The 15,372-nt window shown below is 15.6% G+C and overlaps 1 protein-coding gene across 1 annotated transcript; it reads left to right on the plus strand.

The window, feature by feature from the left end:
- Positions 1 to 1,032: 1,032 nt before the first annotated feature.
- BO87DRAFT_317297 (uncharacterized protein) lies at positions 1,033 to 1,221 on the plus strand (the record flags this gene model as incomplete). Its single annotated transcript, XM_025619764.1, has 1 exon — positions 1,033 to 1,221. A coding segment is annotated over one exon (189 nt), but the record flags the coding sequence as incomplete, so codon positions are not given.
- Between the last annotated feature and the right edge of the window lie 14,151 nt (positions 1,222 to 15,372).

The following is a 15,372-nucleotide window of genomic DNA, read 5'->3' on the forward strand; positions in this document are numbered from 1 at the left end:
ATATATATTACTGGACATTGCTGGTTAACTTTTTATTAAAATAAAGTATAATCTATAACTACTAGTTATAATAAATTTATATAAAATATATTATATATTCCTGCAGGAATATTAAGACAATAATATAAATTTTTAATAATTTAATATTTAATATTTAATATTTTTAGATTTAATTAAATTATGTTATTAGTCTGGTACCTAAGAGTAGAAGTTTATAGTTTATTAAGTTAATTTTTGATTTTCATCAAATATATATTAACAATATTTAAATCTAACTAATTGTTAAGTTTTTTAATAATATAAGTAATAGTCTTTATTATTAAAAATGTGATAGGATATACTTGTCAGGGTAGAAAACCTGTCAACTAGGTAAGGAATCAACCACTAAATATAATGGAATTATCTAATAATGATAAAGATAATCTATATCTATGAGATAAACTGATTCTTGAGAAATCAGTAGTCCTCTATAGAAGAATCAGCACTTTTTAGATATTCATAAAATATAAAACTATTATTAATAATCTTATAACTTTTATAATTACTATAATATATCATTCTAATGTCTAAGGCCCTGATAACTAGATTATTTTATTATAAATAATATTCTTTTTTACTGGGGCGAGCCACCTGGCTCAGGTATTAGAAATAATTTTATATATTTTTAATTCAGAATAGTAAAAAATTTATAATAAAAAGTAAGATACCAGAAGTACACAACCGGGATAGTATTATATGATAATTCTATATAGTATCACTGGTATTATAAATATTTACTATTATTAAATAATTTACAAGGATACAGAGTTTTTATCATATATTAAGATATAAATATAATACTTTTATTATATATTCTTTCTTTTTTTTATAGTTTTCTTTTTCTTAATATTTAAATATATAATCTTCTTTGCTATTTCTTCTTTTTTTTAATTATATTTAATTATTTATTCTATATTATTTTTATTATCTTATTATCAGATATTAGTCTTATTTCTAATTACTTTATAATAACCAAGAAAAAAGAATATTTTATATAATATTTATTATCTACTAGATATAAAGATATTTATTTTATATTATTTCTATTCTATAGAAAACAAGATTTATAATCCAGTAGGTTTTGCATACTCTGTATTATATATATATAATTTATCAATATTTATTAAATTTATGACTGGTCTTCTAGAAAATATTTATAATCTTATTAAGATTATTGAATAAGCTGCTGTTATTTTAAAGAAAGAATATTAAAATAATAATATAAAATAAACTATTTATAAAGAAGTTTATATTTTTATAAAAATATTTAATAGTATAGAGAGTGCTTATACTTGTAAACTTTTATAAAAATATGATAAAATTATAAAATATATAAATTTTTATAATAATTAAAAAATAAGATCTTTGTGGTTCTATTATTAATATTTTATTAAAAATTTATTACTAAGTATAGTAAGTTTATTAAGATCTATTATATTTTATTAACCTGATTAATTTTTTATTCTGATCTTTATATTTTTTTAAAAAATTATTATACTTATAAAACAGAAATATTATTATATTTATTACTAAATAATTATAAATATATAAACTGGATTTCTGCTCTGCAGAACTTTTTTAATTTTATAAAAGTTATAATAAATATTTAGTATTAGATATTAAAAATTCAGAGATAGCTTCAGATAATAAAAATAGTATTATTAAATTAGTTATAGATTTCTATATTCTTTTTCTTGAGTTAACTTTTCCAGTAAATATCTTTGAATTATAAAGAAGGCCTGGTTATTATTATTATTTAATTTATAAATAAATAATAAATATAATTATATATATTTAAATATTTTCTACTATTTTATAACAGGATGATTTATATTTATTAATATATTTAATCTGTGATATTGTAGTTAATAAATAATATTAATAAATTAATATTTCTATAATTTATTCTTAGAAAGTATAAAATAATTTATTAATAATTATCTTCTGTTTCTTTGATATATTATGTTTTTTATAGAATTTCTAATATTATTTTATAACTTTGAGTATATTTTTTATATTTTTACTAGAGATCTATTAGTTATATTTATTTAATCATTTTTTCTGTTTAATTAGATAGTAGTCTTAGCTGTTATAATATTAATAATCTTTAATTTTTTTAATTTTTTATTTATTTTTATTATCTAGTTCTAGTATCAGGAGCGGTTCTTTATAATTTTAACTAGTATTTTATAAATCTAGTAAAAGAATATAGAATATATTATAAATTTATTTATATTTCTTAAATAAATATAAGTAATATGCCTGGGATCTGATATATTTAAAAATCTAAAAAAATTTTATTAATTTTGGAGCTAATTTTCTTAATTCTTTAAATTATAGATTCTAGATTAATAGTTTTATTAGATCTCTTTCTTCAAAAAAGAATAGTTTTTTATATTTATTATAATATTTTTTTTGTCTTTCTGTAGCTGTTTATTATATTTTTTATAATTATTCTCTTATTTTATTAAGCTTCTTGATTTTATTCTGTACAGCTGGAATCTTTTATTATTAAAAATTATTCTTGATTCTGAGATAAAAGTCTGGTAAATAATTATATAGAATATTATAAGAAAATAAGCCTGTAATTATATTATCTATATTATTATAAATAAATTAAGTAGTTAGTAATATAACAGGCTATTTAATATTAACTTAATTAGAATAGTATTAAAGATAATATTCTAGAGTCTGATTTATCTATTTTATTTAATTATTAATTTAAGAATAGAATACTGTTGAAAGTTTCAAGATTATTATAAATATTATAAATTAAATTTAATTAGAATTTACTTGTAAAGAATAATTCCTGATTAGATATAATATTTATTAGAGATTTAAAGATTAATTTAACTTATTTATAGAAGAGTTTAGTAAGATTTAAAGTAGTTATTATTAATAGAATAGTAAAGAAAAGATAGTATTTTAAAAGTTAATTAATAATAATAAAAATAGTATCAACAGTTCTTTTATATTAAATAATTAAAAATAATCCTGTAATAAAATCTATTACTAATTTAATAAAGAGATAAAAAGAAATTAGTAATAATTTAAACCTGTTATATAATTGATATTTTAAAATAATATTATTTTAATATATTAAATAAGTTTAGATATATTCAGCTATATTTTAATATAATTTATTTTAATAAATTTTTTTTATAATAGTATTTTTATTTATATTTTTCCAAAGTGTCCTGCTAACAGATTATTATAATATAAATAAATAAATATTTAATATAATATCTTAGAAAATAAAATATAATAATAGTTTTTAAAATATAAATAATTTATAATTTTAATTATCTAGTTCTTCTAGCCTGATTATTTTTATTAAATAATAATTTTTTATTATTATATTTCTGGATCTTTGTTCTGTAAATATAAAATTATCTTTTAAAACTTAGAATTATATATATTTAAGTATAGAATTTCTGTAGTATACACCTGTAATACTATAGATTAAAAAATAAATCTTTTTTAAAATAAATTTTTTTAAATAGCTTAATTAGCTGTCTTTATACCAGTTTAATTATTAGAATTCTTTAAGCTTAATATAATATAGGTATTAAATCCAGAATAATCCTGTATATCTTAAGATTTAAACTAGAATTTCTCTTTAACTAAATTTTTTATTATCAGAGATAACATATCTATAAATTATTTTTAAATTAAGATTAATAAATTTTTTTATAGAGCGGGTTTTATCTAGAATTCTAAAAATATTTTAGAAAATTTATTTACTGGATTTAACTTTCCTATTCTATATTTAATAATAAAATTATAAAATATCAGGCTTATAAACTAATAAGCTTATCTTTTATTAATTCTAGTTTAATATATAAAAAATTATAAGTTTAAATAGTCAGATAAGACTTTGATTATTTAAAGAATATCTTTAAAATACTGTCATTAGTATTTAAAAAAATGAATAATAATAAATAATTCTTGATCTAGAGTACTATAATTTAGCTTAATATTAAAGAATTTATAAAATTAGAAAATAACTAGATAAAATATACTTTTATTATTAAATTAGAATAAGATATTATTTATTTCTTTCTTTAATATATTAGTTTCTAAATATCAGGGTTTTATATATATTTAAATAAATTATTTATATATATTCAAATAAATTTTTCCAGGTTTTTAATTATGAACTGATCCATGAAGTAGAAAGATAAGAAATAAAATAATTTATAAATAATTTTAAATAAATTAACAGTAGAAATTACAGAATTCTAAAAAAATCTAAATATTATAGTAACTTTCAGGAACTAGTTATAAAATAATATTATTTATTTATTAAGAATCTATGGATATTCTATCAGTATTAATAATATATTCTAGAAATTTAACTTAGGATTAGTAGAATAAATACTTAAATAATTTTCTATAAAATTAAGCTTTTCAGAGTCTTTTTAGTACTTGATAAATATATTTTATATAAAATTCTTTATCTAATAAAAAAATAAGAATATTATCTAGATATATTATATAAAAATTATCAAGAAATCCACGAAGTGCTGTATATATATAGTTTTAAAATAGTATGAAAATATTAGTTAACTTAAATAGTATAATAGTATATTTAAAATAGTTATATTAGATATAAAATACTATCTTTTATTTATTATTTTTCTTAATATAGATTTAGTAGTAGAATTTTTAATATTAATTTTTAAAAAATATTTGCTGCCCAAGACTCTGTTAAGAATTTTTAAAATAAAAGATAAAAAATAATAATTTTTAATAGAAATTTTGTTAAGATCTCTGTATTTTATATAAAGATATAAATTATTATTTTTTTAAATATAAAGAAAATAAAGGCCCCTGCAGGATTCTTTAAAAATTAAATCTAGTTTAATTTTAAATTCTTTTTAATATATTTATATAAAATCTTAAGTTTAGCTTCTGATAGAGAATATATAGAATTATAAGAAAATATTTTATTAAATTTAATATTAATAACATAGTCCGCAGGGCCATGAAAGAAAAGTTATCAAAAAAATTTATAAAAAATATATCTCAGAATCCTTAGAGCTTGATTGAGATTATCTCTAGATTTAAAAATGAATTAAAAGATTTTTTTTAGTAATTAGATATTTTCAGGAAGCTTAATAATGGCATATATTCTTATTAAATTCTAAATTACTTTATTAAATTAAATAATAAAAAAATAGATAATATATTAAATTACTATTATTAATTCCATACTGATAAGTTAATATAGAGATCTTGAAGTATAGTTATTAATAATAAAATTAAATTACTCTTTAAGTAAGAATCTTGATTAATTTTTATATAATATTATTTAAAAATATAGGTATTTCCCCGTGAATCAGTAACAGTAATAAAAACTTTCTATATATTATAAATAGAAGTAGTAATTTAGTTAATAGCTTTAATTCTAGATATAATAACTAGAGTATATTAGAGATTATAAGTCTTAGTAAATTAATAATATATAATATTTATTTTAATATAATTATCCAAGTTTATAAAGATTTCAAGACTGTTTTAGATATAAATAAAAATATAAAAATAATAAATAGTCTTTACTGTAGATAAAGAAATTAAAATTATAGAATTTACTTTAATTTCTTTACTTGTTTCTTAGAATCTGATAAATACCGGTAGATTTCAACAGATTAAATCTTCTTGCTTTTAATAGAATATTAATCTATAAAATACTAAATATTATTATATATAAAGTATTATAATTGAATATTATTTTTTTAGTAAGATTTTTCTTAAAGTTTAATATATCTTCTTTAATTAATTTATTAGAATGGCCTTAGAGGTGCTTATATAATTTATAAATATTAATTTAATTATTATTTTACTTATATTTTTATTTATTATTCTATAATTTATAATAATAGATAATAATAGCTATTATTTTATTCTATTCTTCCAGTAAATGAGGAATATATTCTTAAATATAATAATTAAAATTAGATAATAGTTCAATAAAATATAATAAAATTTTTTCTTTTTTTTCCTGATGAGGGAAGTATTACTTTAAAATATTAAAATAAATATAAAATTTTCTCAGATCTTAATTATATTACTAGTAAGCTTATTTAAGTTAAGCTATAATATCTGATTAAAAAATAATAATATTCTAGATTAGAATAAGAATCTAATTCTTAAATTAAAATTATAATTTCTTGAAAAATTATCTTATTTTCAGATTTTTATTATTAATAAAATAATATTATTTCTGCCTGCATGCAGGGTCTATATAATTAATAATAATAAAAATCTTATATTTTTTTAATAAATATTTCTTAGAAATCTTTTGAAATATATATTCTAAATCAGTAATTTATTCTTAATATTTTTACAGATTAAAATTTAAAATAAAATAGAAAATATTTTTGAATTTAATCTCTTTCTTATCTCTTTCTGATTTGAAAGAGAATTAATAATATCTAAAGAAGGTCTTATCCAGGAAATTATTTTTCTAGAAATAAATTATTCTTCTCTGTAGACTAGTAGCTTATTTTAATTAATAGATATAATCTTTTAATTATTAGATTTCCTTAGTGGTGGGAACAGTATTTAATAATAATTTAGAATTAATATAATTACTAGATATTTTCTTTTCTTTACTGTCTTCAAGAAGTAGTATCTTTCTTAGATAATTAAAATAGAAAGAATCAGAATATAATAAAATCTACTTATCAGGATAGAAAATCTGTTGACTAGATAAGAAATCAACTATTAAATATAATGAAATTGTCTAATAATGATAAAGGTAGCCTATGTTCATGAGATAGACTGATCCTTGAGGAATCAGTAATTCTTTATAAGAGAATTAATATCTTTTAAATATTAATAAGATAGATAATTTCATGACTCCCATGACCACTATAATACATCATTCCGATGCCTAAGGCCCCGACAACTGGGTTATTCTATCACAAAAAACAAGAATTTTATAATTTTATAAGATTAGCTAGTCTTCTGTTAAATTAGGATTAATTATTTATAATTATAATTTAGAAAAAATAAAAATATTCTAGTTAATATAAAGATTTAGATATTAATAATTAATTTAATAAAAAATCTAGTTCCAGTTACTCTTATTATATTAGATATAAATCTAAAAATATATTTTTGTAATATTATTCACTTACTCAGTAGCTCTATTAATCTAGAAATAATATATTATAAATAACTATTCTTTATTATTTACAAATATTCAGATATTAAAAATAATTTAAATAAATTATATTTTCATGTATATTAAGTTTTTATCTTCCTGCAGTTATTATAATTTTATACAAACTCTTATATATTTTATATTATATTTAACTAGCAGTATTCTTGATTTTATAATGAATATCATGCTATCCTTTAGTTTTATAATAAGTAAATTCTAGCAGATATTAAAATCAATTAAAAGAATGTAATTTAAATAATTCTGCAATACTTCTTAGAAATTAAAACAACTAAAAAATATATATTATAATTTTTTCATTTTAATAGATAAATATATTCTGATTTTTCATAAGAAACTATTTATCTATTTATTATCCATATCTTTCTAATGAATAAAGAAAGTTAAATTTATTAAAAGATTTTTATTAGAAATGTTTTTTGAATAATTATTTTAATATATAAAAGATTAAAAGTACTCCAGGTTCTTGTAAGTTATAATTATTTTAAATTTGATAATAATATATACTTTAATATTTTAAATTTTTAAATATTTTAAGATAGTCAGGAGCTTCTTATTATAAATCTTCTAATTATAATTTTTTAATACTAGTTATTTCGAAAAATGATTATGTATTAAAATTCTTTCTACTTATTATATTAAAATAAACATTTTTTGGAATTATAATCTGACAGATTAGTATAAAGAATTATTTATTAATTAAAATTAAAAAAATATTAGTATTAATCTTTTATAAAGTATTCTTTATGAATAAATAATTTCTCTGAATATTTCTGAATCTAGTAAAATTAGATATCTTTTAAGAAAATTATAAAATGTCCTAAGTAACCCTTAAAAGTTTAATATAAATGAATAATAAAAAACCAATAATAAAAATTAATAATAAAAATGAATAAATCTGATAAATCTATATATTTTTTAATAATTATAGAAAGTTTTTATTCATGAAATATATATATTTTTTAACATTTATACTTATTTCTTATCTAGCTTTGATAATTAATTCTAGATATTTAACCTCTTTTCATTTAAATATATAATAATTAATATCTAAGTATAGTTCTATTTTTATAACTTAATTATGATTTTTTAAATATATTTCTACTGTTATTACAGAATTGCTAAAAAGAAACAAATATATAATTTAAATAAATTAAATAAAATTTATTTAAATATTCTTACAGAATCTAATTAACATATTTCTAGAAGATATTAAGAATATTTATGAATTCAAATAAAATTATTAATTACCTATATGATTTATATTCAATACAAAAAGTTATTTCTTACTTCTTGTCTTTAATAATATAGGTTTTATCAAATTTTATAAAAATTATTAAATTCAATAAATTATTTAAGTTTTTTTATTTGGTTGAAGATTTCATAAACTCACAATAATAAATATAAAGCTTTTAATAATGATATTTAGATTACAATAATTAATATAGAAATCAATTTTTCATTTTTAGATAAAACGGATTAGGGATATAATTATAACATTTCTACAATAAATTTCTTTTATAATATAATAAAACTTTTAATATATTATATAAGAAGCTTCACAGGAGTTAAAAAATCTTTTTATTTTTTTAATTTAATTGAATAATTAATACCAGGCTTGTAATACAGGCGTAAGATTTTAATATTTTTAATTTTAAATAAGTCTAAAAATTATTAGTAGTATTCTAAAAGTTAATATTCTTTAAGTTTTATTTTATTTTAATGTATAAGACCTTTATATTCTTTAAAGATATTACAAATATTTTTATTTTAATTATAATATTTTGCTCTTTTTATCCCATATTTAGAAAATAATAATTAATATTTAGGTTAATATATATTTAAATTAAAAATACTATAAATAGTTGGTTTTAAATGTAGATTATATAAAGATAAACTTTGCTTTAATTCAACTTAATTTTTTTATTATAATATTCCGGCCAGGATAAGCCTAGAATAATACTATAATATAAATTATAATTTAATATGTATATAAACATTAAATTTAGTATATATTTTAATATTTTTACATATAATTTTAACTAATAATATTATATATAAAGTATCTAGTATTTATTATAACTCAAATATAAATTTTATTATTTAATTAATAATAACCTCTAGAAATAAGGGCTTGGTATTTATATATATTTTAAAAAATCTTTTATTTAATATAAGTTTTCTTATTTAAGAATCTTTATTTATAACTTTATATAAAGATTATTTCTTTTCTAATTTTTATTATTTATTTAATAGAATAATGATTATACTGACCTGTATTCTTAAATTAAAAATTTATTATTAGAATAAAATATTTTTGATTCATAATATCTTCTGTATTATTTAAAGGGGGTATATAGAAATAATAAATATATAATTATATATATCATTAATAATTTTTGAAGTTTATTCTGATAATTGGTTTTTATATAAATATTTTTTTAACATTGATAGTAGCCTGTAAAAGTATATAATGTAATTAATATTTTAAAAATCTTTATATTTAATTATTAAATATATAAATTACTCTGGCTGTACTATCTAAATAAATAATTGTATTTTCAAAAAACTTAGTATACCAGCAGATATCTAAATATATTAATCAAGATATATTAAAAAAAATCTATAAATCTTTATTATTTTATAATTACCGCGCCAGCTGTAATACTAGTAATATAAAATAAAATTTTTTTATAAAAAATATAATTAATTTTCAAAATTTTTTAATCTCCCACTTTGTCCGGTTTAAAGTATTTAATTAAGATTTATAGATAATATATATATTATAATTATCAAGATTCAATTAATTTATTATATATAATATATATCTAGAAAACTGCTGTTCTATAATAATAATATTAAATAATTTTTCTACCAGTTATATTAGAAGATCTGGAATAGAGAATATAATATATTACTAATTAAAAAAATATAAAAATTACTTAATTATTAATTAATAAATAAATAATAAAAGACATAAGAGAGAACATATAAGATAATTATAAAAAATAAACAGAATAGTTATATAATACTAGAGAAATCAGAAATATAATATAGAAAAAGAAGGAAAAAATACTGTAAAAAAATCTTTTATTTATATTTTCTTATAATACATCTATCTATATAAATATAGTTAAATATTAATAAAATTATATAAAAATAATATATAATTTTATCCATGTTGTATACTCTGCAAGTTTTTTATTTTTTATTATTAAATTTTTATTATTTTAAATTAACATATATAAAATTATTTTAAATATTTAAGCTAGATAGCTTGTCCCAGTAAAATAAATATTATTTATAATAAAATAATTTAATTATCAGGAATAAGACTGTTAAAACGATATATTATAATAATTATAAAAATTATAAGATTATTTATAGTAGTTCTATACCTTCCTAATATTTATAAAATATTGATTTTTCTATAGGAGACTACTAATCGCTTAAGAATTGATATATTTATAGATATAAGCTATCTTTGTTATTATTAGATAAATCTATAATATTTAATAACTAATTTCTTATCTAGTCAACAGGCTTTCTATCCTGACAAGTAGATCGTATCACATTACTAAAAAGTTTTTTAATCAGAAAGCTACTGGAGGACAGTTTAATAATTAGAATAAAATATCAAAATTAATGAATATATATATAATAATATTTTATAAAATATATTAATTCAATTAATAATAGTCAAAGAAATTAGTACAGGCCTGAATAATAGCCTGATTATTAATAAGAATAATTATTTTAGATATTTTTAAGAATATTGGGATCAGTAAGATAAAAGGATTATAATAATTAATAATATAATTTATAAAATATAGTTATTTAATAAGAATTAGAATTATATTAATATTAATAGGTTTTTTAATATATATTATATAATTTTAGGGTTTACAGGGCGGCTGATCACGCAGGATTTTATAATTATTATTATTTATATAATCTTATATAAAGGTTTTAAGCTACTGGTATTATTTAATTATTTTTTTAAATTTTTATAATCTTTAGATTTTGTTAAGAAGAAATTGATATAAGTTTAATAATTCTAAGACCAAGTAACTTTATTAAGATGTTATTTAAAGATTAAGACCCATTTCAAGTCTTTATAAAAGAATATTAAATTTTATTTAAGATTTTTGTATATTTAATTATTGAATATATATATTACAGAGCACCTAATATAATAATAATATTAATATCTTTAAATAACTCTTTTCAGTAGCTTATTTAAAAATAAAATAAAAGAATATAATATAAAGAGATCTCGAGAATTATATAAGATATTATATAAAAGATTTTAAAATTTAATAAAATATATAGTACTGGATACTTTCCTTAAGTTTAATAATAATGAATATTATTAATTAAAAAATTTTTATATCTTAGATAAGCCACGTGGAGCAGCTATATAGAATAAAAAAAATTAAAATTATAATATATATATATATTAAAGATTTAAAATAGAGACTTTTTATATTAAATCAGTATCTAAAGATAAAATCAAAATTAAATTAATTACCTTAATTTATATTTATTTTAAATAAGGTTTTTCCGATCTGATATTTGAAATTATATATAATTTATAAAAATTTTGGATTGGAAATTGTTTAGAATATATTATCTAATATTATAATTTAATATCAATTTAAATACTACTATAGAATAATATAATACTCTGATTATTATTAGATTATATTATACTAAAATTCAACTACAGACTACTACTACTATAATAAAATTATATTATAGTAACGTTGAATGAGCTGCTATTATTATTATATAATTATATTATATTGAAATTAAGCAGAACTACTATAGAATTATAGAATATTTAAATTAAATAAATAGATAATGTTATCATATAGTTTTAGAATATTAAAATTAAACTACAGACTGCTGCTATTATCAAACTTTATAGTATTAAAATTTGTTTACTAACTAATATTCCTACCATAGCTGTAATAGAATTATTAATAATTATTTTGATATGATCAGTTAATTCTTAGTTTTTATTATTAATATTAATATATATCTGTCAGGGGCTTTAATATATATCCTTGTTATTTAAGATAAAAGAACTGATTTATCTCATTATTTAGTAAAGATTATCAATATTAACTATTAATATTAAATAAATTTTATATTACTATAACTAACTGCCTCAGTTAATCTGCTAGAAGAAAGACTAACCATCTTGATTAAATAAGATAATAATAATAATTGATTATTAATTATTAGAATATATGTTTATCTACATTATAAGGTACTACTAAACTTAAGTTTCTAAATTATTAAATTCCTTCAAAAATAAGATTAGTACGTAGTGATAATTTATATTGTATTTAATTACTTACTGTCTTTAATGTTTTATAATTTTTAGAAAATAATATTTACCTTATGTAATCAAAAAAGAAGAATAAAATATGATATATTTTATTTATTCAAGTAAAAAGCTTATAAATGTTATGGGATAGATTCTTATATTATAAGGGACTCAGCTAGCCAGTCTTGTTATTACTAGCTGACTAATTACTATATATATAGTTATAAAATTCCAAAGATCTTGAGATTTTTATTTAAATACTAGTTATTCTTTCTTATTTTAGAAGCAATAAATTATTGGTATTAAAGGGTAATTCTTAATATTAAAAATAATTTATTAAATCACAGTATACAGCCTGACTATATAATAAATAAATAATATAAAATAAAATAAAATAAGAAAATTATAATTAATATAATATAAATTTATTCTTATTAATTTAATAAGCAGGTTGGAAGGGGCAGAATAATAAATAATTAATAATTAAATTATTATCAATGAATCTAATAAAATAAACGTAAATAAGTTAACTTATATATTAATAAATATAAAATATTATTAATATTATAGTTTTAATAAATAATTTATTATAAGATATTACTGATCCTGCTTAATATATATTAATATAATTAAAACTAATATATTCTGTAGTTATCTCTTCTGCTTAATATAATAAATAAAATTTTTTAAGATCCAAAATATATTTATAATCTTAAAAATATAATTAAATTAATAAAATTATAATAAAAAGAATAAAGTTTATACTAATTTTAATAAATAAAATTCTTTAAATTATAAATAAATATATAATATACCTGGGCAAGATTTTTATATAAAGAATAATTATATATTATTAATACTATAGCTTGTTATTGGTACAGAAATCTAAATATAAAAATAAATTTATTTATTAATTAATATACTGATAATTTGGTAGTAATATATGATTAATTATAGAATATTCCTGGCCTATTACTGTAGAATTATTAAAATAAATATTAAAAGAAAGATAAATATTAAAAGACTTTATCTTATACCAGATAATCCTGGTTTTACTTTTTAGATTTCAGTTATATAATTATTTTAGATTAATATTTTAACTATAATTAGTTTCTAGGTTAAAAATATATAATTGAATGATATTTTTAATTAATTAATTATATTTTATTAAATTTTCTTTAGCTATTATAATCTTTGATATATTTTTTAATACTTTTTAATTTTTTATATACTCGCCATATTCTTAATAGGAAATCATTAATTATATTTATTCAATTAATCTTTCTACTTCATCAGATAGTAATCTTGGTTATTATAATTTTAGTAATCTTTAATTTTTTTAATTTTTTATTTATTTTTATTATCTAGCTCTGGTATCAGAAATAATTTTTATAATCTTTTATTAATATTTTATAATTTTAATAAAAAAAGGAGTTTATAAATTTATTTATATTTTTCAAGTAAATATAAGTAATATACTTAGAATTTAATATATTTAAGAATTTAAAATTTTTTATAAATCTTGAAACTAATTTCCTTAATCCTTTAAACTATAATCTCTAGATTAATAATTTAATTAAATTCTTTTCTTTAAAATAAAATAATTTTTTATATTTATTATAATATTTATTTCGTTTTTTATAGCTATTTACCAAGACTTTTATAATCATTTTTTTTATTTTTTCTAAATTTTCCAATTTTATTCTGTACAAATGGGACCTCTTATTATTAAAATTTATTTTCAATTTTAATATAAAGATTTAGTGATTAACTATAGAGAATGTTATCAAATAATAATTCTATAATTATATTATTTATAATATTAATAAATAAATTGAGTAGTTAGCAGTATTACTAGTTAATCAATACTAAATTAATTAAAATAATATTATAAATAATATTCAAGTACCTGATTTATCTATTTTATTTGGTTCTTGATTTATAATAAAATATTATTAAAATTTTTAATTAAATATAATTTTATTAGAGAATCTGAAGATTAATTTAACTTATAAAATAATTTCATAAACCTGTAATTAATAATAAAGTAATGAAGAAATGGATATTTAAAGATGAAATAATAATAATAAGAATAGTATTGATAATTTTCTTACATTAAATAACAAAAAGTAATTTCTTAATAAAGTCTATACTTAATTGAATAAAAAAATAAAATAGAATTAATAATAATTTAAAATTATTATATAATTAATAATTTGAAGCTGTATTATCTTAATATATTAAGTAAATTTAGACATATTCAGCTATATCTTTATATAATTTTATAATAAGATTTTTAATATAATAATATTTCTGTTTAAGTCTTCCCAAAATATTTTATTAATAAATTATCATAATATAATATAGTAAATATTTAATATTATATTTCAGAGAATAGAATATAATATTTTTCTTTACAAAAATATAATCTGTAATTTTAATTATTTAATATTTATAATTTAATTATCTCTGTTAAATAATAATTTTTTATTATTGTATATTTAAATTTTCATTTTATAAATATAAGATTTTTTTGAACTTTAGAATTATATATATTTAAGTACATAACTTCTATAGTATATATTTATGATACTATGAATTAAAAATAAATCTTTTTTAAAATAAGTTTTTTAAATAGTCGAGTCAGCTGTTTCTATATTAATTTAGTTATAAAGATTTTTTAAATTCAATATAATAAAAATATTAAATACAGAAAATTCTCAAATATTTTAAGATTTAAACTAAGTGTTTTCTTTAATCGAATCTTTTATTATTAAAAATAATATATTTATAAACTATTTTAAAATTA

Source organism: Aspergillus neoniger, assembly GCF_003184625.1.
Source record: "Aspergillus neoniger CBS 115656 unplaced genomic scaffold BO87scaffold_36, whole genome shotgun sequence".
Classification (NCBI taxonomy): Eukaryota; Fungi; Ascomycota; class Eurotiomycetes; order Eurotiales; family Aspergillaceae; genus Aspergillus; species Aspergillus neoniger.